The sequence below is a fragment of the Cheilinus undulatus genome, linkage group 17 (assembly GCF_018320785.1).
Source record: "Cheilinus undulatus linkage group 17, ASM1832078v1, whole genome shotgun sequence".
Classification (NCBI taxonomy): Eukaryota; Metazoa; Chordata; class Actinopteri; order Labriformes; family Labridae; genus Cheilinus; species Cheilinus undulatus.
The window spans coordinates 5,552,083-5,576,142 of record NC_054881.1 but is presented as its reverse complement, the minus strand read 5'-3'; the positions used below and the strand labels follow the sequence as shown (position 1 = coordinate 5,576,142).

Genomic DNA, 24,060 nt, shown 5'->3' with positions numbered 1-24,060 from the left:
AAGTAAGTGTTGATAATAAAAAACTGCATTTAAGCAACTAATTATTTTAATTGGCAACAAGTCAGTCACTTGACTGGGTGTAAAAGGAGCATTTTAGAGAGGCAGAGTCTCTCAGAAGTAAGATGGGCAGAGGTTCACTAATCTGTGAAGAACTAAGTCTAATAACTGTGGAACGGTTTCAGAAAAATGTTCCTCAACGGTCCATAATATCAACAAAAGATTCAGAGAATCTGGAGAAATCTCTGTGAGCAAGGCTGAAGGCCAATATTGGATACTCATGATCTTAGGGCCCTCAGGGGCCACTGCATTAAAAACAGGCATTAATCTGTACTTAAAATCAGTGCATGGGCTCAGGACCACCTCCAGAAATCATTGTCTGTCAACACAGTTAGGCCGTCCCATCCAGAAATTACAGTTAAAGCTGGATCATGGAAAGAAGAAGCAACACAATCCAGAAGGTTCTCTGCAGCCAAAGCTCATTTAACATGGATTGAAGCAAAATGGAAAACTGTTCTGTGGTCAGTCGACTCAAAACTTGAATTATATTTTGGAAACCACAGATACTGTGGCCTGCGGACTAAAGAGGAGAGGGAGCATCCAGCTTGTACTCCTGGCTCAGTTCTAAAACCTGCATCTCTGATGGTATGGGGTTGCATTAGTGCCTATTGCATGGGCAGCTTACACATCTGGAAAGAAACCATCAATGCTGAAAAGCAGAGAGAGGTTTTAGAGTGATGTCTCTTTCAAAGAAGGTAAAACAATGCTTAACCACATACAACAGCATGGCTTCACAGGAGAAGAGTTTGGAGGAGCTGGGGTGGAGGAGGGCTGCAGAAAAGCAGAGGGATCATTAAAGCATAACCAGGCTAGAGCAGTTTAGATATGACAGGATGAGTGCGATTAGCTAATAGCATGCTCGGAGCGAGTCAGCTGGCTGTCAGCTGATGAGGGCTTGCATGAGATCAAGCATGACTGCACAACCTACCTGAACTAACGCTATATGTTCAATATTTGATTAGGCATCTGCAAAAACTTCAATAGTTTAAACTTTGTTTTTTGTAGGATTTGTGCAGCCTGCAGGGCATGAATGAAGACATTTTTGGTGCGTAAACTGAAGGACATGCTCTGTTTTCAACAGAAACACCTTACAAAGATGATTCATCATATTTAGGCCTGGTTTGAGGAGAAAAGGTTGCCCTCTTGGCTTGAAAAACAGCAACATTTGGTGTGTAATAAAAGCAGGACAGAGCAGTTAACAGGTTTCAGTGAGACAGAGAGCTGTTGAGAGGGCTGTTGGTGCAGCGTGAGGGGGGAAAAGGAAACAACAGCAGGTGAAAAACCTGCTGTGGCTGCAGGAGAATGAGCGGATTAGACGGCAGTGTGAGTGTGTGTTAGAGACACACAGGAGGAGACAGTGTTAGTGGCCGTGGATGTTAGAAAGATGAATGGTCTCATTTGTGGCGGGCGCCTGGAGGCCACACAGACTGATGTGTCCACGCCGCTGCAGACTTTATCTCACAGTCAGAGCGTGTCCGCACTAAACGCTGATAAATCTCAAAACACATTCTCTCTGTCCGCATGGGTTTTGTTAGCAACAACATTTCACTTTGTTTTAGAGGAATGGGAACAGTCAAAAGTCTTAAACCCAAACATTTTCAACACAGAGACTGTAGACTGAGTCTGAGAACCTAACAGGGGACAGCTTTAGCCTTATGAACTGAGACGTTGTTGTCATGTGTTTTTATGATTGCAATCCTCTTAGAAAAGTGAGGTAACTGAGTGAACTGGTGATTTTTGTCACAACAAACCCTGAAAATGAATACAGAAGTGATGCCAGTGTTTTCCAGTCTCCTGTGGCAAAGTCAAAGCTGTGACTCCATGATAATGTCCTCTGACTTCCCCTGAGCTCGTCATGAAGACTCACAATCCCTTCAGCTCTTACAGGTCTCTCTTTTCCAAACATTTCGTGGCAACTGCCGAGACAATTGATGCCTCTGCTTATCTTGGAAATAGTCTGCAATTTTGCATGAAAAGTTTAAGACAGAGAGGTGATTTCATGAGGTCTTTAGGGAAACTCTTAAACTCCGTTTTTGAGTATTACCTTATAAACACTTGATGTAAATGTATGTACCTCATTTACTGGGTGTTGCAGGGGATAGCATAGCATCAGGGATCAGGCTGTTTATGTCTATAACAGACATCATCATGAATGATAACAGTTGTTTCTGACTGGTTGCGTGGCACTTAGCAGTGGCAATGCTTGATCTTATGTTGGTTTGCAAGTCTTTCAGACTACCCGTGTTCCACATAGTCCATCTATGTCTCATCCATGCTGCACACTGAATCAAACTTTCTGTCAGTCTTTGTGTTTCCACAGTGTGCTGGATGGTCCAGGGCTGCATGGTGGTGCAGGGGTTAGCACTGATGCATCACAGCAAGAAGGTTCCCAATATAACGGTGCCAGAAACCAGGACTCCCACTGTACCTGAAGGTGGTTGAACACAGCCATGCATGTTCAAGAATACTCATGTGCAGACAAGGCGGTCCATAAAGGGTGGATAAATGGGAGAACTTTCTGGGGCACAGCAAAACTGGGGGACCATGGAGGTCAGCAAAATCATGGTCCATTGTGAAGTTAGCTGTGAGATGCATATTTTATATTTAACCTGAGTTATAACCACTCTTACCAAATAAACAATTCGTTTTTTATTCTTTTATGCAGCAAAAAAATGTAAATCACTTTTCTAAAAAAAAATCAAAATGGGCAGAAAATGGCAACTGTTGGTGGAAAAGGTGGTGAAATGGGATTTTAAAAATAGCAGAAATGGGTAAACCTGGCACGCCAGATGGATGTATTTCACACATCCATCTGGTAAACCTCTCATAGACGTGTTTGGGAAAGGGCAGAGCCTTTGAAAAAAAAACTCAGAGGGTGATTGGATGAATGTTCTGCCTGTCACATCTTTACGGGCCAATAAAAGCAACAAAACACGTGACGTGTGTGCACCAAACCAAGGAGTAAAGTCCATAGAGAACTGCTAGCATGAACCATGGCGACTGTAGACATGTCAGTTCACGACTTTTGACGTTTCTGAAAAGAAAACAACTCTTCTTCAACTTGTTCTTCTTTAACAAAGAAATGTCGTGAAGTTCTGATAAAACTGGCACTTCAGCAGCATCCAAGCTAAGCTCTTCCGCCATAATTGCACCGGTCTCATCACGCTGCTCACTTATGTCACGAGTCTGAAAGTACTGCCCCTCAATGCTGATTGGTCCTGTCACTTTCTGACCGGGCCTAAACTGTTCAGAAGGGAGCTTAGCAAGATAGATTCACCAGTGAGAAACATGGAAGCCGGCGAATCCATCTGCTCTGCAAGATTAGAAATGGGTTAGAAGTAGCAAAAAGCTGATAAAAGTGGCAAAAAAATGTGTTAAAGTGGTAAAAGGGGATTAAAAAGTGTCGAAAATTGTTTTACAGTGGCACAAATGGGTGGAAAAATTGGTGAAATGGTATGAAAAATTTGTTTAAACTGGCAAAAATGGGTTAACTGAGGCAGAAAAATGGGCAACAATTGGCAGAAATGGGTTAAACTGGCAACAGTGGACACAAGAAATAGTGAAATGTGGTTAAAATGGGCAAAAATGGGTGTAAAACATGATTGATAGTGGCAATAATGGGTCAGCAGTGGCAGAAATAGGTGTGAAGTAGGGCTGAACGATTTGCAAAAATAATGTAATTGCGATTTTTTTTCCCCAAATATTGTGATTGCAGTTAAATATGCGATTATTCTGGGTTAATATTATGTATTTTTGGCAAATTCAAGCAATGAATGATGCCATGAATAAGACCATGTGTATTGAAAACAATGAAATTATTCAGAAGCAATGAATCCATAGTAGCATGAATCTGAATATGGGGGTGCAACAAGCTTTAAGCTTAAAGGAGACGGCTGGGGTGGAGGAGGTGAGGCTGGCTACCAACTGATCACAGCCGGGGTATGACTTTGGTGAAGTAACGCTAGGCTTCATCAGTTTTAGATAGAGTGAGCTAACTATTTTTGCTTGTATTGCAAATGTGATGCCATTTGTTTTGTTTAAGGCTATTATCATTTTTATGTCTCTCATTTTGATTCAGAAAAACATACATAAAATAGTAGAAGGAGGATTTTTGTAAACCAATATAAAAAAAAAGACAATGTTTGCGTTAAGTGCATAAATTCTCTGCTGCTGCAAAAAAATTGATTAATCAAACTGCTATTTTGACACATTTCAAGTAAAAGAAATATTGCTACTTCTGCAATCTGAAAATTGCAGCAGGCCATGTTGCAATTTAATCTAATTTGCAATTAATTGCCCAGCCCCAGTGGAAAGTGGCAAGAATTGGTCTAGAAGTTGAAAAAACAGGCAGAAAAAAGTGGTGGAAAGGGTTTGAAATGGGTTCGAATAAGGCAAAGTTGGAGCAAAGTGGTAAATATGTAATTTAAAAGAATATTCTTTGAAGGTATCTAGAGACCCCCTCTTAGTGTCTCGTGACCCCCAAGGGGGTCCAGACCCCCACTACGAGAACCACTGCTCCAAATTGTACTCTTCGACTCTAAATTGGCCTTTCGTGCCCAGTCCTGGGTATACCCCAGTGACAGCTGGGATAGGCTCCACCTTCCCTGCTCTGTCTGCTAGAAACTACAAGCCAAGCTGTCAAGAGCAGATTGACCCAAACAGGAAGTCAGATTCAGGAACACACAGAGCATCCAATCCCTTTCAAAATAAAACACAAGGTACAGACTGCTGGTAGTTTTTCTCATCTTTTATTCAACATTACCTCCAATCAGGAAGCAAATGAACAAATCGACCTCAGACGAGCAATGTAATGTTTGAATGCTGTTCTCTTCACACATAAAGGCATAGTAGGCGGAGCTACTGGTGGTAGACAATGCAGTTCAACCGATTATTTTGCCAGAACTAATAGAAATTATAAAGAATTTGGTAAATCTACTACTGAGAGACGAGTGGTTGTAGAGAGATCACTCTACTCATGGCATGGTTTATTCTAACTCCTACTCTGTGTTAGCAGCAGCCATAAAGGTGTCATTAAAAGCTGAAGAGGAACGACTATAAACACACACACACTAAATCTGTGTCAGCAGGTAGAGCGCTCACACACCTACTCTGAGCCTCTACATTCATCACTGCCACGCCGTCTGTTTAGTCGCCATGTTGGCTGTAGAGAGTGCTCCATCAAACAGACTCTCCTGGCGTACGCTGAGTGTTTTTCTGGGTGTTTATTAGCCCGCCTGTGTCTGTGGGTGCGTGGAGCGATGAGGCCGGTCACAGAGATGAAGAAGACCGATAGTTGATTGGATAAAGATATGCAGCCGCTCTCGTCTGACAACCTCGTCTCCCGGCTCCTGAGGGAAGGCGGCGGAGTCAGAGGTGGAGGTGGCTTTATTATCTCGTCACAGAGAGGGTGTCAGGCGTGCTGGACGTCCTGCTATTGTTCCTCAAACACTCACATATTCCACTTTGACATCATTTAATTTTGAAACAATAACGTGCAGTTGAAGTTTATATTCCAGCTTCAAACTGTGCTGCTATTTGTATTCCTCTGGAGTCTGTGTTTCCTTTGTTTGCTCCTTGTAACAGGTTGTAAATATGCAGTTTACAGTTTTCATGAAAAAACAATGAGGCAGCCATGAGCATAAACAAATCACACATACACATATATACACACAAACGCAGGAATAAAAGCAGCTGATGCATTATTGATGATGCTTGAGGAGGTGATGAGCTGTGGATGCTGAGCACAAATTCACCTATAAACTATAATATACTAAAATTTACACATTAATATGATAACATTCAAAATCAGACACTTTCATTACCTGATTTGATGCCATGGCAACAAAAACATTAGTCTTAGTGAGCCAGTTCTGGGTCGTTTTTTGTTTTCTATTAGCCAAAAACTATATTGTTTTTTGTCCTGATTCCATGTCTGTCTTCAGGTGAATCCATCCTCCAAAGCTTCTATCTGATACACTTGTTCCTGGTCAGAGAATGACCAGATCAGTTTGCATAATTTGAGGAGAAAGAGGTTGTAGCTACAGGCAGGATTAAGGCCCCGTCCACACGGAGACGAATTCAAGAGTATGCGCAAAAGTTTTTTTGTCCTATCGGCATTTCATCCACACAGAAATGGCGTTTTGGGTGACTGTAAATGATACTCTCTGAAACCAGGTCCCAGAGTGCACAAATCCGTAAATGCTTACTGTTCCATCTCCCTGTAGATGGACGACCACATCTTTCTTGAAACGATACCTCACACATAGCGAAGCTCTCTTAAGACGCCTGCACGGGTCCGGTCAAAACAACAATGGTGGATTACAGGGTTGTGTTCATGCTGCAGAAGCTACTGTGCTTGTTCTGGCTTTTACAACAAAATCGGATGCTCCTTTACTACCACTGCGAAACGCACACACCATATGTTCTTAAATTCAACGTGGAGAACAACCAGAAGGGTTTTCTGTGATCTTCTTCTCTCTTTTGGTGCATTTCTGTGGCAGCGATACAGCGCCACATACAGGCTTGGCATATGCACTGCAGCGTTTTCAGTAGTTTTCAGTGTTTCCGTGCACGGATATTTCCTCTTTACCGAAAACTTTTTCAAAACAAAACGGCAATATATCGTTTTTGTCTCTGTGTGAACAGGGCCTTAGTTGGAGTGACTTCAAGCCTGTCAACAACGGTGGCCAGTGAAGAAACTGGCATGGATGTAGCTATAGTGGCAGTTTGAATAGAACTGGACGATATTTATTTTTCAAAATTAGAGCAATGAAGCGCACTGAGGGATTTACTTGATGTAAAAGGTGAGTTGCTGCCCCCTTGAACACCATATATGGGCTGTTGCACCAATGGATGTGTTCCCATGCCATGTACAGTCATGGCCAAAAGTATTGGCACCCCTGGAATTTTTCCAGAAAATACACCATTTCAGAAATTGTTGCAATTACAAATGTTTTGGTATACACGTTTATTTCCTTTATGTGAACTGGAACAACACAAAAAAGCAGAAGAAAAAAGCCAAAATTCACATAATGTTACACAAAACTCAAAAATTGGGCCAGACGAAACTGTTGGCACCCTCAACTTAATATTTGGTTGCACACCCTTGGGAAAAGCATTTGTAATTGCAACAATTTATGGGAGAAATGGTGTATTATCTGGAAAAATTTCAGGGATCTCAATGCTTTCATCTGTGACTGTTTATGTAAAAAACTTGATGTGTCAGGTTTTCTTTATTAATTGCTGAACTGTGTGGAAAAGCACACGCAGACCTGAAGGATCTTCAGACACAACTTGGATGGATTTAGATCGCTCCAAGACACTTCTTGCATCGAAATCTGACCAATCAGAGAGCCTTTCTCTCATGCATCACGCATTTTGATTCACTTGGAACAAACTGGCCCATAATGCGAAACAGAGAAACAAACTACAGGTGTAAAAATGCTCTTAGAAAGCCTGCAAAGAGCAGGATGCACTTTGCAAAGTAAATAGCATTTGAACACATACATTTGGAACAAAACTGTCCCTTTTCATGTGTAAACATGCACACAAGCAGGGAAATTCCTGTGTAAATGTTTCAAAGAGAGTATTTGGCAGTCTGCACACAAGTATAAGAGGCTACACGTCCACCTTGGTCTGACCTTGTACATACAGCTATCCTTAAAAACAATCTAGATGTTTCTGAATATCATCATACCCTGTTCACTGATAATCAATAAATGGTTTTAAATTCCAGTCAAACAGCGTGAGCCTTCACAGGCTCTGAGTTTGTTCCTCAGCAGCAGAAGTGTGTCATGCTCTTTGAAACTCATCTTCTTAAAGACAAATCTGAATGTTTTCAGTATTCTGCAGCAGCGTGTTCGTCTTTGAAGTTCATATCGACGCAGCAGGAGTCACAGCTCTCCCTGAAGGCTTTCACCTCACACAAGAGACCCGCGTCGAACACGTCTTATTGACTCAGTCAACACATTTGCATAGCGAACAATAGTTGAGTTTAAATCCGTGACAAAATATTTTATTCAGTCATTTCCGTACTTACAGACTTTTGATGCAGCCTCGTGTTTGTGGCTGAGTTGATGAGCTGCATGAGGCTGAATTTGCATGCATTTAAGAGGGAATGTTTGCATTAGAGGCTCTCTGGGTGTTTAACTGAAGGATGCAGGTGAAAGAGAGACGGTCCTGTGGTCACAGAGAGTTAAGAGAGACGGAACCAGCAAAGAAAGAAAGCAGTAATAGCTTACATGTGGGAATTTATTTAGGTGGAGGTTCCAAGGTGACTCATTTCAAATTGGATTAAATGCAGTTTTAAATTGCTTGGAATCTTCAATCTGATCATCTGGCTAATACTTTGGCTTCTTGTTGTTTCTGCACCTGAAGCAGCTGTGTTAACCCCACCCCCCCTCTACTTTTCAGCATTGATAGTTCCTTTCCAGATGTTAGAGCTGTCCACGCCATAGGCACTAATGCAACCCCATACCATCAGAGATGCAGGCTTTAGAACAGAGCCAGGAGAACAAGCTGGATGCTCCCTCCCCTCTTTAGTCTTCAGGATACGGCATCTGTGGTTTCCTAAAAGAATTTCGAGTTTTGATTTTTCTGACCACAGAACAGTTTTCAACTTTGCCTCAGTCCAGAGAAGACGGTGGTGTTTCTGGATCCTGTTCACATATGACTTCTTATTTGCACGATCCAGCTTTAACTTTCATTTTTGGATGGCACAGCTAACTGTGTTGATTTCTGGAAGAGTTCCTGAGCCCATGCAGTGATTTCCAGTACAGAACCATGCCTGTTTTTAATGCAGTGGCCCCTGAGAGCCCAAAGATCACAAGCATCTAGCACTGATCTTCAGCCTTGCCCATTGCTCACAGAGATTTCTCCAGACTCTCTGAATCTTTTGATGATCTTATGGACTGAAGATGGTGGGAGATTCATGTCTTTGCAGTTTTATGTTGAGGAACATTTTTCTGAAATTTTGGCACAATTATTAGACGGGGTTTTTCACGGATTGGTGAACCTCTGCCCATCTTTACTTCTGAGAGACTCTGCCTCTTTAACCCACAACTTCGCACCGAAGTGCGGCGGGTTTGGTCCGACTGAAGGCGAGCAACCTCGCCCACCGGAAGTGAGAATAGAGCGCTGCGCCACGGCACACAGCCCTGATCAGAGATCATGGGAGAACTGCGAGTTCACGCAGGAAAAGTATGTCAACAGCGGTCTGTTTTACCTTTTGGGGTTAGTTTATCGTCCATTCCGGTTTAAGTCTGTTACATTTTTACTTCCAACTTTGGGTGAGTACTTTAGGAAGTTAAAAGGTTGATGTTTGCTTAAGGATCTGTGGTTTTATGCAGTGTTAATTTTGTTGACTAATTATCTTAGTTATAGTTTTCGTTAATAGCCTTTTTTCCACTGAAGAAAACGAGACAGTAACTAATAAAAACAAGCGCACATGGACAAAAACTAAAACTAAATTAACTGACATTTTAGTCAACAAATGAAAACGAGACAAAAATATTTGACAAAGACTTTATCCAATCAGACCTAATTTCGTCATGTAGAAAGCAGGGGCAAGTTAGGCATATATCCAATCACAGCTAGTTTGGCTGTGTTGAAAGGTGGGATGAGATACGAAGGAGATCCAATCACAACTGCTTTTGCTGCGTGGTGGCGGGATAAGTTGGGGAGAGATCCAATCAGTCGACCAAATTTACTGTAAATTTCGTCGACTAAAATGTTTGGAAGTTCTGTCAACTAAAACTAGACTAAAACTAAAACAATTTAGATGACTAAATATGACTAAAACTAAATTAAAAAGTGCAGTCTAAATTAACACTGGTTTTATGTAAAATTTTGTTGGCTGAATATCCCTGAAAGATAACTTTTCCTCATCAATGGCACCGTTGTAGCTCTGTGACCCACTGACCTCTTGGTGACCCTTTGGTCTCGCTGCAGGATGAGACGTAATGTTGATAAAGTGATGATTTACGATCAGGAGTCCATGATTGTGTTGTATTTTGAAAGAACCGGATATTCTACGCTTGTGACTTCCTCTTCTGGAGCTTTCTGATCAACAGGTTTTGATGCGGTTTGGCAGCGGGCGGCACTGAAAATAGACCTGCAGCGTATCTTGAATGAAGCAGAGTGAAGTGGCGCCCCAGGCACGTGCCGCTGCCGGTCTGGAGCGCCGGCTGTGGAAGTGCTCTGATAGACTAGAGAGAGAGAGCGATGTGCTCCATGTGCCTGTGGATGGCGGTGCGGTCGCTGGATGTGGAAATTGGAGGTAAAATGCTCCTTTTACACCCAGTCATGGGACTGACCTGTTACCAATTAAACTAATTAGTTGCAAAATTCTTGCCAACTTTTTTGGAACTGATGATGTAACTTTAAGAAAAAGATAAATAGGATTGTTAGGAGTTCATCAGTATTATATTTTTGTGTCTCTTGCGTAGTTCGGTTGAGGAAAATTTGAGGACTTTTTGCCTTTTAGTCATCAGACTCCTTATTGTGTGTTGACCACTGAATTGGCTTTTAATAATGGGGTTTATTATTCCATATTGATTTATTATTTTTCACATTGTGTAATTCAGTTCCAGTTTTGTATTGTAGGATATTAGTTTGATTGCTCCTTAATAAAATAAGTAAAAGCTCCTTGTTGACTGAATCAGAATGACTTAGTGCTCCTTTAATCAGGTTACACTGCCCCCTGTAGGAGGTCTCGGTGCACTACAGAGCTAAGTAGACCAAGCAACCACTAAACTAGTCACTATATAAAAACAAACAATAACAGATCAGTATTGTATTGGTGATCGGCCGATCTATCCCAGAGGTAATTGGTGATTGGCAGCAAGAAACCTGATTGGATCATCCCTGTCAAAAAGGAAAATAATAACATTAATATTTTCCTGCCATCATGTAGGTTATTATCATCTTCTTGCACATCCTGACTCTCCAAGGTCACATCAGTCCGCTCCATCTGATCAGACTGATGCTCATGTATTTTTGAAGCTTTTTTTTTTTTTTTTAATATTTCAGAGACATCACACTGAGCTGCTCCTGCATCTCAAGTTCCTCCTGAGACAAATCAACAAGTCCACGGCATCATTAGACGCTCCGTGAGGCTGAACTCTGCTGCTCTGAGCTAAATACTAACACCAGTGGGACCACATCCTCAGAATGACAATTTAAAGGTCCAGTTCTCAGTTTTTAGCCTGTAAAATATCGGACATTTTCAAAAGCAGGTTACAAGACTCAAACAGGCTATCAGAAAAAATACAGAGTAAGAATGAGGCTCATGGTTGTTCTGCAGTCTAAAATAGTTAGGAGATTGAAGATGTGACCCAAGGGATGAGGGATAAATCTGGCATACTTTGTCAATTCAACAAATATATTTTTTCAGGGCAGTTTTTTTGTTTTGTTTTGTTATGTTTTGTTTTGTTTTACTTCTATTTGCATTGCTGTGATAGTCAAACAGGTACTAGATTCTGGTTTTAGAGGTCAAAATATGAGATAAAATTTTAAAAGATAGTTAAATACATAAAAATATAAGATAAAATACAAAATAATGAGTTTAAAAGATCAAAATATAAGTTAAAATACAAAATAATGAAATTAAAAGGTCATAATATGAGATAAAATTCAGAATAATTAATTATAGACATCAAAATATGAGATCAAATTTAAAGAATTTAAAATGTCAAGATATTAACTTAAATTAAAAATGATGTATTACAGAGGTCAAAATATTAGATAAAATACAAAATCATGAATTTCAAAATTCAAAATCTGAGATAAAATTAGAAATCTTGAGTTTTGAAGGTCAAAATATGAGATCTAAATTGAAATCATTATTTTTTTAGGTAAAAATATGAGCTAAAATACAAAATAATGAGTTTAAAAGGTCAAAATATGAGATATAAATCGAAATAATGAGTTTAAAATGTCAAAATAGCAGATAAAACTCAAAACAATGAGTTTTAGAGGTCAAAATATAAGATCATAGTCAAAATAATGAGTTTTAAATTGCAAAATCTGAGGTACAATTCGAAATCTTGAGATTCAAAGGTTGACATATGAGATCTAAAGTCAAATCATTATTTATTTAGGCAAAAATATGAGGGGAAAATGTGAAATAATGGGTTTAAAAAAACAAAACATGTGTTAAAAGTCAAAATTCTGAGTTTTCAGGGTCAAAATATTAGCTCAAATACAAAATCCTTAGTTTTATAGTTCAAAATATGAGATAAAACTTGAAAACCTTGAATTCAGATTTTAAATTGTGAAACTAGAAGTTCAAAATATGAGGTAAAACTCAAAATTATGAGTTGAAAAGGGAAAACGATGAAAATTTGAAATACATTATTATATTATATATGAAATACTATTTGCATTGATAAATATATTGATATATTGATATATATATTGATATGTATATGCATTGTTTAATAGTCAAACAGGCTCTAAATGATCTGTTTTTCACTACTATCATATAAAAGATTGAACTTCTCGTATCATGACAGCCATGTTAAGCTAAAACTGAGATTGTAAAAGTTCACCAGTGACAGCTGACGGGTTCATGACCTGTAAGAACAGAGTCAGAGTTCTCTCTAAAGACCCTCCTAGTTCCTCTTGTTGAACTGGATTTAAGCCCTTAATTGAGCTAAAATAAATAAGAGTCCATCTTTGTTGTAGTCTGGTATTAAAGAGCAGAGGATCACTAGAGGTCCAGGAGAAAAGGGCCGCTGCTGTTGGTGGTGATGTAATGAGGGTGTAACTGAAAAAGAGGATCAAGAAGAAGATGTCATCTTTGACCGTGACGCCCCATCACTGATTATAAAAGCCTGCTAGAGACCACAAGACTTTGTCTGAGCATGCATGTGGAGCTAAGCATGTAGAGAGCGTATATGACTTTAATATCTTCAGCTGCCTTCCTATGGACCAGGTGGATGTAGATGGACCGGGACCTGATGCCAGTACAGACGGTACCTACCACTGCCTGCAGAGCCTGGTCATGGTGCTACCAGTACCCCCCTATCCCATGGCCTTAGTTTGTCCTGGCTTAAGTGTAGCGAGCTTTATGCTAAAATCCTATAAAAATAATCATGCTAGTCAACAAACATAATGGTAGTCAGTTCAAATTAACCCTTTTAATGCCTAAGTGAATTTAAAGTTATGTTTTTTTCTAGTTCTATCAGATTTTACAGAGTAAATCTACAGTTGTTATGGTTTTAAGGCTCAAAGCTCGTCAGGTGGCATCAGCAGCTGAAGACGGTGTCGTCTCATCCTGTAGCTCTGTGTTTTATTGTAATGAGACTGAAGAGAAGCAGCTGAGATGTGAGGCAGTGATGGAGCGTGTTATCTCTCAGCTGATTAAAACCATCACTGAGCTTCAAGTAGAGATTCACCCAGGGATGTTTATTTCTGATTAGAGTCTTCTTTAAATGACTGACAGCAGCGCAACCACACTCTTCAGAGAGCGTGTGTGTGTTAGTGTGTGTGTGTGTGTGTGTGGGTGTGTGTGTGTGTGTGTGATAGTGTGTGTGCTCCTGTTATGATTGGATATAGTCGTAGTGATCTTCATCCTCACCGTCACACAGTGGACTTCATTTCAGTATTTCTCAAGGAACCCGTAACGATCATGCTCAAAAACATTTCAATACAGAGTCAGTGGCTGTTCATATTAACCCTTTAATGGCATGAAGGACCTGCCTTTAATCTAGCCTCTAGTCTGTGCTGGTACTTATGCAAACATGTAGAAATCTAAGATGCTTAGTCTGCATAATAAAATGTTTGTGTATGTGTGGGGGGCACAGGTAAATGATTTTGAGATTATAAAAAGTCAGTGAGTCAGTGAGTATTGAAGGTCAAAATATGAGATAAAATACAATAACTTCATTTATCCCCGAAGGGAAATTCGTTTGTCTGGAAGACAAGAAAAGACAATATAATGAATTTTTTCAGTCGAAATTTGCAATTCAAGTTGGAATCATAAGTTTTAGAGATCATAATATGAGCTAAAATACAAAATAATGAGTTTGAAAGGTCAAATATAAGAGATGAAATTTGAAATCTTGGGTTTAAAAGGTCAAAATATGGGAAAAAGGTTGAAATTATGACTTTTTCAGGTAAAAATATGGGGAAATAATATGAAATAATGAGTTTTAAAGGCCAAAACATAAGATGAAAATTGAAATAATGAGTTTAAAAGATCAAAATATGAGATTAAATACAAAATAATGAGTTGAAATGGTCAAAATATGTGATTAAATTCAAAATAAAACATTAAAAAGGTCAAAATATGAGATTAAATTCAACATAATGAGTTTAAAAGGTCAAAATATGAAATAAAACTTAAAATAATGAGTTATAGAGGTCAAAATATGAGATAAAACACAAAAGAAAGGGTATTTAAATGTCAAAATCTTAAATAGAATTCAAAATGGTGACTTTTAAAGGGCCGCACAAGAGATCTAAGTTGAAATCATTAATTTTTAAGGCAAAAAATATGAGGGGAAAAATGTGAAATAATGGGTTTTAAAGACCAAAATATGAGATAAAAGTCAAAATAATGAGTTTTTAGGATCAAAATATGAGCCTAAATACACAATCATTAATTTTATAGTTCAAAATATGAGACAAAACTTGAAGCCTTGAATTCAAAGGTCAAAGTATGAGTACAAACTTTAAAATGTGAATCTGAAAGGTCAAAATATGAGATAAAACTTAAATATAAATATAAATATAAATATAAAATTTGAAATGAAAACACAAATTATATTCTTTTCCCACATTTCTGACTTTTTCCATTTATTTTTACACTTTTTTAAGTTTTTGACTTAACGAGGATATATTAAATCATGATGATTAAGTTTACATTTTGATACTGGAGTAAATCTGCAGACCTCAGACCGCTGGGCCGGTTATAATAAAAGTTCTATGATCCGGTGGGCCGGGTAGAGCTGTACCATGGGCCGGATTTGGCCCCCAGGCCTTGAGTTTGACACCCCTGCCTTATGTGTGTTTTTAGGCTGTATGTGGTCTCGTTCATTCTGCAGATCCTCTGACAGTGAGGCAGAGACAGGTGGCGGCACATTCATTACCAGCAGCTCTGCTTGAATCCTATAGGTGCCTGTAAACACCGTCAGCTGTCATGTAGCTGTGAATCTTCTCTGCTTGTCGTCTTTCATACTTACATTAAACAAACACAGAGGAAAGTATGCCAGGTTTAATCAGGTAGCAGTGATTTCAAAGGCTTGGGGTTGGAAATAAAGTGTCTGAGCGCTAAAGCAGAGTGCAGGGTGAAGTCTAAAGAGACAAACTACCTGTTGAGACACCTGTTCCCTCCTCCATTGATTGGAGCTTCCTCTCTGCAGACACGTTCCATCGTTTCCCTGATACTCTCGTCCTTACTCTGCAGGACTCTGCTGTTCTCTGGTCTTTGTTTATGGAGGGTAAATGATTCTGGAGGCTTTTCTTTGACCGCCCTCTCGACTTCCCTGATCCCTCAATAATATCACCCTCAGCTCCGATTTCAAACCAGCCCTCCCCGCTGCCACCCTGAGAGCAGCCAAGCAGAGAGGTGTTGGGTTCTAACGGTCCGTGAGCGTGTTCTGCTCTTTCTGAGAGGATCTAAAGTCTGGGATATGACCTCAGTCTGCTCTCATTAAAGCCTGGAAGAAATATCCCACTAAACAAGTCTTTAGAGCTGATTCAGAGGTACAAAAGAGCAGCTCCAGTGTGCGTTTATTCGTTACTGTGCATGAGCTAATTAGTCGGTTTCTTGACGTTTATTTGATCACACTGTAATGAGCTTTTTGTTTTCTTTCTGTGGATTCTGGTGTCATGATCTCTCTGCATCTGTCAACTTCAGAGTTTTCCCATTTCACATGTAGAAAAATGCCTTTTTAAGACCATACATCAGGTTGCTACACTATGAAATAGAATGCATTATATTTCCACTAAAACAAGGCAAATATGTAAAAAAAAAAAAGTAAAAACAAAGGCAAACATGAAATAGAAGTTGCAAGAAAGCAGCAAAAAGTGGCATTAATAGGAAAAATTGGCCTTGAAGTGACAAAATAACCAAAAATGTGGCCAAAAATTTAGAAAAAGTAAATAAAAATATGCAAAGAAGCAGAAAAAATGGCTAAAAGCTGCAAAAATTAGTTAAATGTTGCAAAAATGGACATAAAGTGGCAACAAGTTGCAAAGAGATGTTGCAGAAATGGAAAAAAGGCAAAAGTTGTAAAAAATTATAAGGCAGCTAAAGAAGGCATGAAGTAACACGAAGATGCAGAAGAACTGGCAAAAGACCAGGCAAATAATTTTCAAATATGGGCAAAAAATGGTTTTCAAAAGTGGCAGAAGAGAAGGAAATGGGTGAAAAGTGGCAAGAAATATGCAGAAAAGTGTCAAAAATTGACAAAAAGTAGCAAAAATTGCTTAAATACAGCAAAAATGGACAAAAAGGGGCAAAAGTTGCAAAAAGATGAGGCAAAAATGGTGAAAAAAGGGGAAAAGAGGTTGAAAACCTGACCAAAATTGGTGTAAAAGGGCAAACTCTAGAAAAAAGTTCAAATAAAATGGCAAAAATAGACAAGAGGGCAAAAATTGCAAAAATGTCCAAAGACAGCTAAAGAAGGCATTAAATTGTAAAAAGATGCAGAAATGGGCAAAAAATGGCAAAATAATAATGGCAAATACATTTACAAATATGGGGAAAAAGTGGTTATAAAAAGTGGCAGAAGAGAAAGAAATGTGTGAAAATGGGTAAAAACAGAATAAATGTGTCAAAGAATTTAAAAAAGTGATAGAAAGGGACAAAAAATGGCAAAATAGACAAAAATTGACGACATAAATTTTAAAAAATGGCAAAAGGTGGCTGAAGTAGGCAAACAGGGGTTATAAAATGTGGCGAAAAAAATGGCAAAAAAATATGAAAAAAGTGGCAAACATTGGTGAAAAGCAGTAAAATTATTTAAATGCAGAAAAAAATTGTGGCAACAAGTTGCAAAAATGGACCAAGAAGTGGGAAAAAGTGGTGACTTGCCCTAAAAAAATGGGTGGAAAAGGGGAAAAAACTGGACAAAGGTTCAAATAAAGTGGCTAAAACAGAGTTGCAAAAACTGTCAAAAGGTGGCTTAAGAAAGCACAGCGCTGCTAAAAGATGTAAAACTTGGCAAAAAATGCCAAAAAAAAACAGGAAAATAAAATTGCAAATATGGGCTAACAGTGGTTATAAGAGTGGCAGAAATTACAGAGAGGTACGGAGCCCCTTAAGGGACATAGGAGAAAAAAAATTTAAGGGAGAAAAAAATTTTTTTTTAAGGGACATGAAAAAAAAGGGGAGTTTTTTTTGTTTGTTTGTTTGTTTTTTAGTTTGCGAGATCTCGCAAAAGTAGATTTAATGATGCAGCAGTAACTACTTCCGGGTCAAACCAACCAAAACAACAGAGGGCGTACCGTGCAGCTGTACGAAGGATTACAACTGGTTGCTGATGAATTCGACCAGGTCCACCAGATCCGAGTGTTGCGACGAGAGTCCCCTTTCACCCAAAATGCCTTCAAATGCCTTTCTCTGAGACGAAAAGCATGCCTGAGACTAAGCATGGATTTAATTTCTTTAAACTTTTGGCCAATTTCGAACTTCAGTAAAGTTATAAAGATATTGACAAATTCTGCCTTTCTGCCATAATAACTCACCAGAGGATCATCACATTTACAAAAACCCTCAGTCACCGTACATATTATGGTATGATTTCAATCTACTTTTGCTATCTACTTTTTCTTTTTCTTTTTTTTTTAATGTCCTGTAAAAAAATTTCTCCCTGAAATTTTTTTTCTCCTACGTCCCTAAAGGGGCTCTGTAGAAATGTGTGAAAAGGGGCAAAAATATAAAAATTGTCCAAAAAAAGGCAAAAAAAAATGATAAATTAAAATAAATTATTCCAACATCAGAACCCAATGTCTCTTTTTATCTCCAAAATGAGGGAACTGTAAGCCAGGACGCTAGCACCAATGCTACTGGTCCAATAAACAGTGATATCATTAATAAATCATAACTGCGGAGGGTCCATTCTCTGGGTTTTTCGGGGGCCTAATCATATCTGTGGGCGGGTCTGTTGGCATGCACGCAGAAATAGAAATGAAGTCGTGACGCAAGTGTTACACAGCCGCCATGCACCCAGAAGTAGTAATTCTGTGGTTTTGTTCATTAAAAAATTGCCTATTTAGACATAAGTTGCTCCACTCACTAGGTTTGAGTTTTAAGGTTTAAAAAAACAAAGGAAAATGTTTTAATGCTCTTCACCCTGGGCCACCAAATAACTAAAACCGCCCCCGTTCATTTGCTATAACAACATACAGTATATGTGGTCAGTTTAGTTAGTCAGTAAGAGGGAGTGGGAGAAAGGGAGGAAGAGGAGAGAGAGAGAGAGAGAGACAGAGAAGGGGAGAGGGAGTATTTCTCCCCCGGTTCAGTATGGGTCTACACATCCGCTGGAGCTGCGCGCTGAGCGGTCACTGAAGCTCTGCTCACACCGAAGTCTGGATGCCAGAACATGAACTCTCTCCTCGGCGTGTCCTCGGAGACTTTTTGTGTCATTTTAACCGGATTATAACTCTCTAACTCCTTGACTGGACGTGCTGCCTCCCTTCTCCTCCACCCCGGTGCCTCCTCGTGCTCTGCAGCCGGCGGAGGCAGCTCTCTCCCCGGCTCTGAGATGCCTCTGCCTCCGCCGCGTCCCCTCCGCTCCACACCAGCTGTTGTGACACTTTGACGGAGCTCATTTCTGGATCTTAAATATGATGAAATGGCAGCCCCGGAAGAAGGTGAGTGAGCTGTGAAGTTGTGCAGGAATGTGCCGGATGTCTTTGGGATCACCGGAGCTATTTAAGCCGTCTCCGAGCGCACGGTCACGGACACTTTATTAAAGATAATCCGTTAATAGCTCGGCGTTTCACAAAGACACTGCAGCAGCATGTCCGTGTAGGATTACAGGAGGATTATTCAGGAGATGAAAAATTCCATAAAGCTGAATAAAGTGGCTTTAAGCTCACCATTCACCGCCAGGAACTCTCTAAACCAACTGTAGCTGATTCTAGCGATGCAAGGGAGAATTAAACAGGCCTTAGAGGTCACTGAGAGGGATGCTAGTATACTTTATTAACCTCATAGTACCAGGGAGACATCCGGAAGTCAGTTTTAAAATCTAGAATGCAGTAGTGAGAGTGCAAAGTAAAGAAAGATGGCGTTTTGTCCATTAAACTTTGTTTCTGTTGCATAGAGTTAGGGCTGGGAAATACACCCTGTTTTTCAGTCTATTTTTAACACGTGATATGTCAGGCCTAATGCTTTACCATTAATATGCTGTGTTAATTACAATTATTCTATATTGTCACAAACAGGTGGTTTATTTTGAGGCTTAACCTTGACATAATGGGGTTGCATGGTGGTTCTCTCAGGCTTCCTCCCACAATCCAAAATCATGCTTATTTGACGGCTCTAAATTGCCCGTATGTGTGACTGTGAGCTTGCTTGTTGTTTTTCTCTCTACGTCAGCCCTTGTGAATGGCGTCCAGTCCAGGTTGTACCCGCCTCTTGTCCAATGACAGCTGGGTTTGGCTCCAGTGCCACGTGACCAAGGATGGGATAAGCAGTGTGGATGTTGCATGGTGGATGCTGATGTGCAGCTTAATAAAAATAACCACGTGCAGCTTGGGATCTGAAATTCCTGTTGAGCTGCAGCCCAATATATGTATTTTATTTTGAAACTCTATAGCCTAAGATTCTGTCATGCAACATGTGGTGCATTTTGGGCAAACAGTTGTATACTTCTGACCAACTTCTGCACAACTCTGGTTATATATCTTGTCCCCTGTTTTGCAGAATAAACCAGTCCAGGTGCTCCATTCACTCTGACTCCTGGCTAGAATACTGTAAAAGCAGCAGAGCAACATAGAGACGGTTACATGTGTGGCATTCTGCATTTCACCCACTGGGATTTGACTCGGATGTAGCTTTGTTTTTGCAATTATTTCACATAAAAACTATTAAAAATACCAAGATTTGACATTTGGTCCATCTTGTCCAACCCTAGTACAAGTGCTAGGTTACGACACTGAATAGTAAGTTAATGAAATAACCATAAAGAGTAAGGGTAAAGTATTTTAAAAAAAAAAACAGTTTTGGCCACATTTCAAATAACAGTGAAGTATTTTAACATGAAAGAATTGAACATTACATGATCCGTGATGTTTCTAGGCAAATTAGACTAAAAACATTGTGGGGGCAAAGCAGTAGTCATCAAGGAGAACTACAGCGGCTACTAGTGGTGGACGGCTGTGTTACAGTTTAGACAGAGCATTTTTCAGGGTTGGGCTAGTAGCCCTCAATGCAATGTGCAATAATGGGCGGTGCTTAATGAGCGTTTGGCATCGCCCACTGTCAAGGGTTGGACGCTGCCCACTTTTAAGCTGTCGTCCAATCAGACGTTTGGTCTACATCATCATCACCCATAGATTAGGCATTGGCAGTGAGATCTATCCCTATTATATATGATGCAGCAGGCCCCAAGGAGACAAGCCAGAGAAGAGGCCCTCCCCAATTGATATTTAGTACCAATAATAAGTCATTTTTGACCTTTTAACCCCCTTTTCGCTTGTTCATTCAGCCATTCTGCAACAATGCTGCCACTCTTAACCCCTTTTTGCTAATTTTTGCCACTTTTAAAACAATTTTTGCCTATTTTGCCACTCTTTAACTCCTTTTTGCAACTTTCCTGCCAATTATTGTTCCTTTGTGCCACTCTTTAACTGCTCTTCACTACTTTGCCATGCTATTTCTGCTATATTTTTGCCACTTTTAACCCATTTTTGATACCTTTTGCCCATTTAACCCAATTTTTGCCATTCTTTAACACCTTTTAAACCTCTTTTCCTGCATATTTTATTCTCTTTCTGCCACTGTTGTTCCCATTTTTGCCACTTCTCATCTGTTTTTGCCACATTTTAACCCCATTCTTCTTTTTTTGAACCATTTTTGCCACTTTAACCAATTTTTGATACTTTTGCCCCTTTTTTCCTCTTTTACTATTGCCACAATTGCCACAATTTAACCTCTTTTCACCACTCTTTTAAATGTTGTCTCTTTGTGCCACTCCACACCCCATTTTTCCACTTATCACCCATTTTTGCCAATCTCTAACCCCTTTCTACCACGTGCTCTGGCCATTTTTGCTAATTTTTGCCAGTTTTTAACCCCTTTTAGCAACCTTCCTGCCAATTATTGTTCCTTTGTGCCACTCTTTAACTGCTCTTCACTACTTTGTCAGGCTATTTCTGCTATATTTTTGCCACTTTTAACCCATTTTTGATACCTTTTGCCTGTTTAACCCATTTTTTGCCAGTCTTTAACACCTTTTAAACCCCTTTTACTGCATGTTTTATCCTCTTTTTACCACTATTTTTTCCATTTTTGCCACTTCTCACCTGTTTTTGCCACATTTTAACCCTTTCATTACTTTTTTGCACAATTTTTTATCACTTTTATCCCATTTTTTTGCTACTTTTGCCCCTTTTTTTCCTCTTTTACTAATCTTTGCCACATTTTAACCTCTTTTCACCACTTTTCCTTTAAATTTTGTCGCTTTGTGCCACTCCACACCCCAGTTTGCCACTTATCACCCGTTGTTGCCACTCACTTACCCCTTTCCATTGCCATTTTTGCAACATTTCTGCTAGTCTAAACCCAATTTAAAAAAAACATATTTTCTAAAAATGGCTGAAAGTGAATTTCTGTAAAAACAGAAAAAATAAGTCATTCTACGACTTTTTCAATATTAATTTTTTTGGGGGTGGATTTAACAACTGCAGACATTTAAAGCCAAAAGATACTCTGAAAACCATAACATCTTTTCATCCATCACTGAATTTTATGATCTTCTGGGGGCCAGAAAGGAAGCTTTGGGGGGCCTGATTTGGCCCTCAGGCCACCATTTGATGATCAGAGCGCTAAACCAAACAACTGGTGCAATAGAGCCACTAACAGTCCGTATCCATAAGTGCTGAACAAAGGTCTTGCTAAAAGCAGGAATACTCTCCTAAGATCAACCTGCATAACTGAGTGTCTGCCTCCAGTGTCATTCCAGTGTATCTGTGATGGCAGATACAGTTTTTATGTCCAAATGTGCAGTTCTCAGACCACTGATGGTGATATCAGTCTTTAATGCAGCCTAGCCATGACCATGTGAAAATAGCATGGAAGTGTAAACACAACATGCTTCATATCACAGGGTGAGGTAGGAGACATGGTTTAATAGGGCACATCACAACAAGACAACACATTTTATCTTAAAGCTCTGTTATTGTGAATGTAACTGTAGTCTCTTATTCTGTATAATCTAGGAATCCCTCTTTCCTCTGTGCTGAAAACTGCATCTGAATCGTCAGTTGTTGATTTTTTAAACCCTCCTCCTTTTATTGAGTGGGCTGTGGGAGCTGGTTTGGGATTCGATGCCTCTCTATATTTGTTTCTGGCTCTGAGATCACAGAGAGCGACACTTCCTCTGAAGGAGTGAGAGCCCTGATCCTGAAGAGATGAAGCTGTTATAACAGAGGAGCTCCCGGGGGGGCGGGGGGGTGTTAACTGATCGGGCCAGACTGTCAGCTGTTACAGCGCTAATGGTGATGATGAGACGAGGAGAGGAAGCTCACATCTATACTGCAGCATCCAGGGAAAACCAAGGCTTAGACTTCTGGGTGTTTGGCTTTTTCTTCCAAGTTTGGAAAAGAGAAAATAGCTCTGTTTCTCTGAGCAGGAGCATACCTGCCTAGTAGCATGAGAAAATGAGTCATGGAATAATTTCACAACTTCTGTCAAGAGTTTCGGTGGTTGACGACTCCAGATTGATAAGGTGCTGACATTGTGCAGGAACCCAACACAGAAAACAAATTGCTGAGATCACACAGACAGTGTTGACTATTCATATAAGATGTTTTTCTCAGCAAAGACTCCATGCTGTACTGAGATCTGGCTCTGGTTTACATGAACAACAGCCCCAGGATGCTCGCAGGGTGACGAAAGCCTCTGAAACACAGTGGAAGACTTAAAGTGAGTGTTTGTATGGCTGCAGATCTACTGTACTGAGTCTGTAGGCGACTTCCTCTGAACACATGTTGTTATGGAGGTTACCAAAGCTCATGTCAAGACAGATTCAGATCTTTTAAAGGCTCAGAGTGAAGCAGTGATGTCTTCATGCAGCTGTGAGCAGAATGAATGCAGGCAGCCACTGTGAGATGAGCTGAGATGTATTACTTCTTATCAAACTCTTGTTTAATGATGTAAGATGGCATAAAATCAATATAGACTGTCAGCTCGGCACCGTGTTCCACAAATGAGAGCTGATGCATGCACACAAATACACACGTAATGATGCACACCCATGAAAACAGCTCTATACACACTTGTGTGGGCTTTTGCTTCTGAGTCATCTTAATTGATGAATCAAATGAAATATAAACCACGAAGAAGAGGGAGAATAACAGAAAAACCAAAGCCATTTGTACACAATGATGACATGAGACAAAAATCAGTAACCTTTTGTCACCCTATGGCTGTGCATTTACATCCCAGTGACATTTTGGGTGAGTGAAAAATATTCAGCTCCCCCTGAAAACAGATTTTTTTACACATGTCCATAACCGTTCCAGTCAGTAGCAAGGTGTAAGGTAGCCTTGCAAAGCAGATGGATTGTCCAGTTTCCATGTCTGTCATCGGGCAAATCCATCTTGCAAAGCTCCTGGACAAACAATTGATTTTATTTTTCCCTTAGCAATTAGTTCCAACAAATCGATACTTGGTGGGTGAGACGATACGATATATCCCCAGACAAAATATTGCAATACTATACTGTGTTGATTTTTTCTCCCACCCCTACAAACCGGGTGGTGGCACTCTAGGCCACTGCTCTATTTCCACTGCTGTCGGAGTGTTTTCTCCAAGAACTACTGTTG

The 24,060-nt window shown here is 39.8% G+C and overlaps 1 protein-coding gene across 2 annotated transcripts in view; it reads left to right on the top strand.

Annotated features, from left to right (window-relative positions):
* Positions 1 to 24,060, top strand: part of ttc28 (tetratricopeptide repeat domain 28) — a 192,892-nt gene that overhangs the window by 44,828 nt on the left and 124,004 nt on the right. The window contains exon 1 of one of the 2 annotated variants that reach the window (XM_041810876.1): positions 18,584 to 18,879. The exons of the other annotated variant lie outside the window; for it this stretch is intronic. Coding sequence (XP_041666810.1) covers positions 18,853 to 18,879 — 27 coding nt within the window. The 5' untranslated portion in view covers positions 18,584 to 18,852. Of the gene's footprint in view, positions 1 to 18,583; positions 18,880 to 24,060 lie in introns of those variants that run through there. 2 annotated transcript variants of the gene reach the window in all.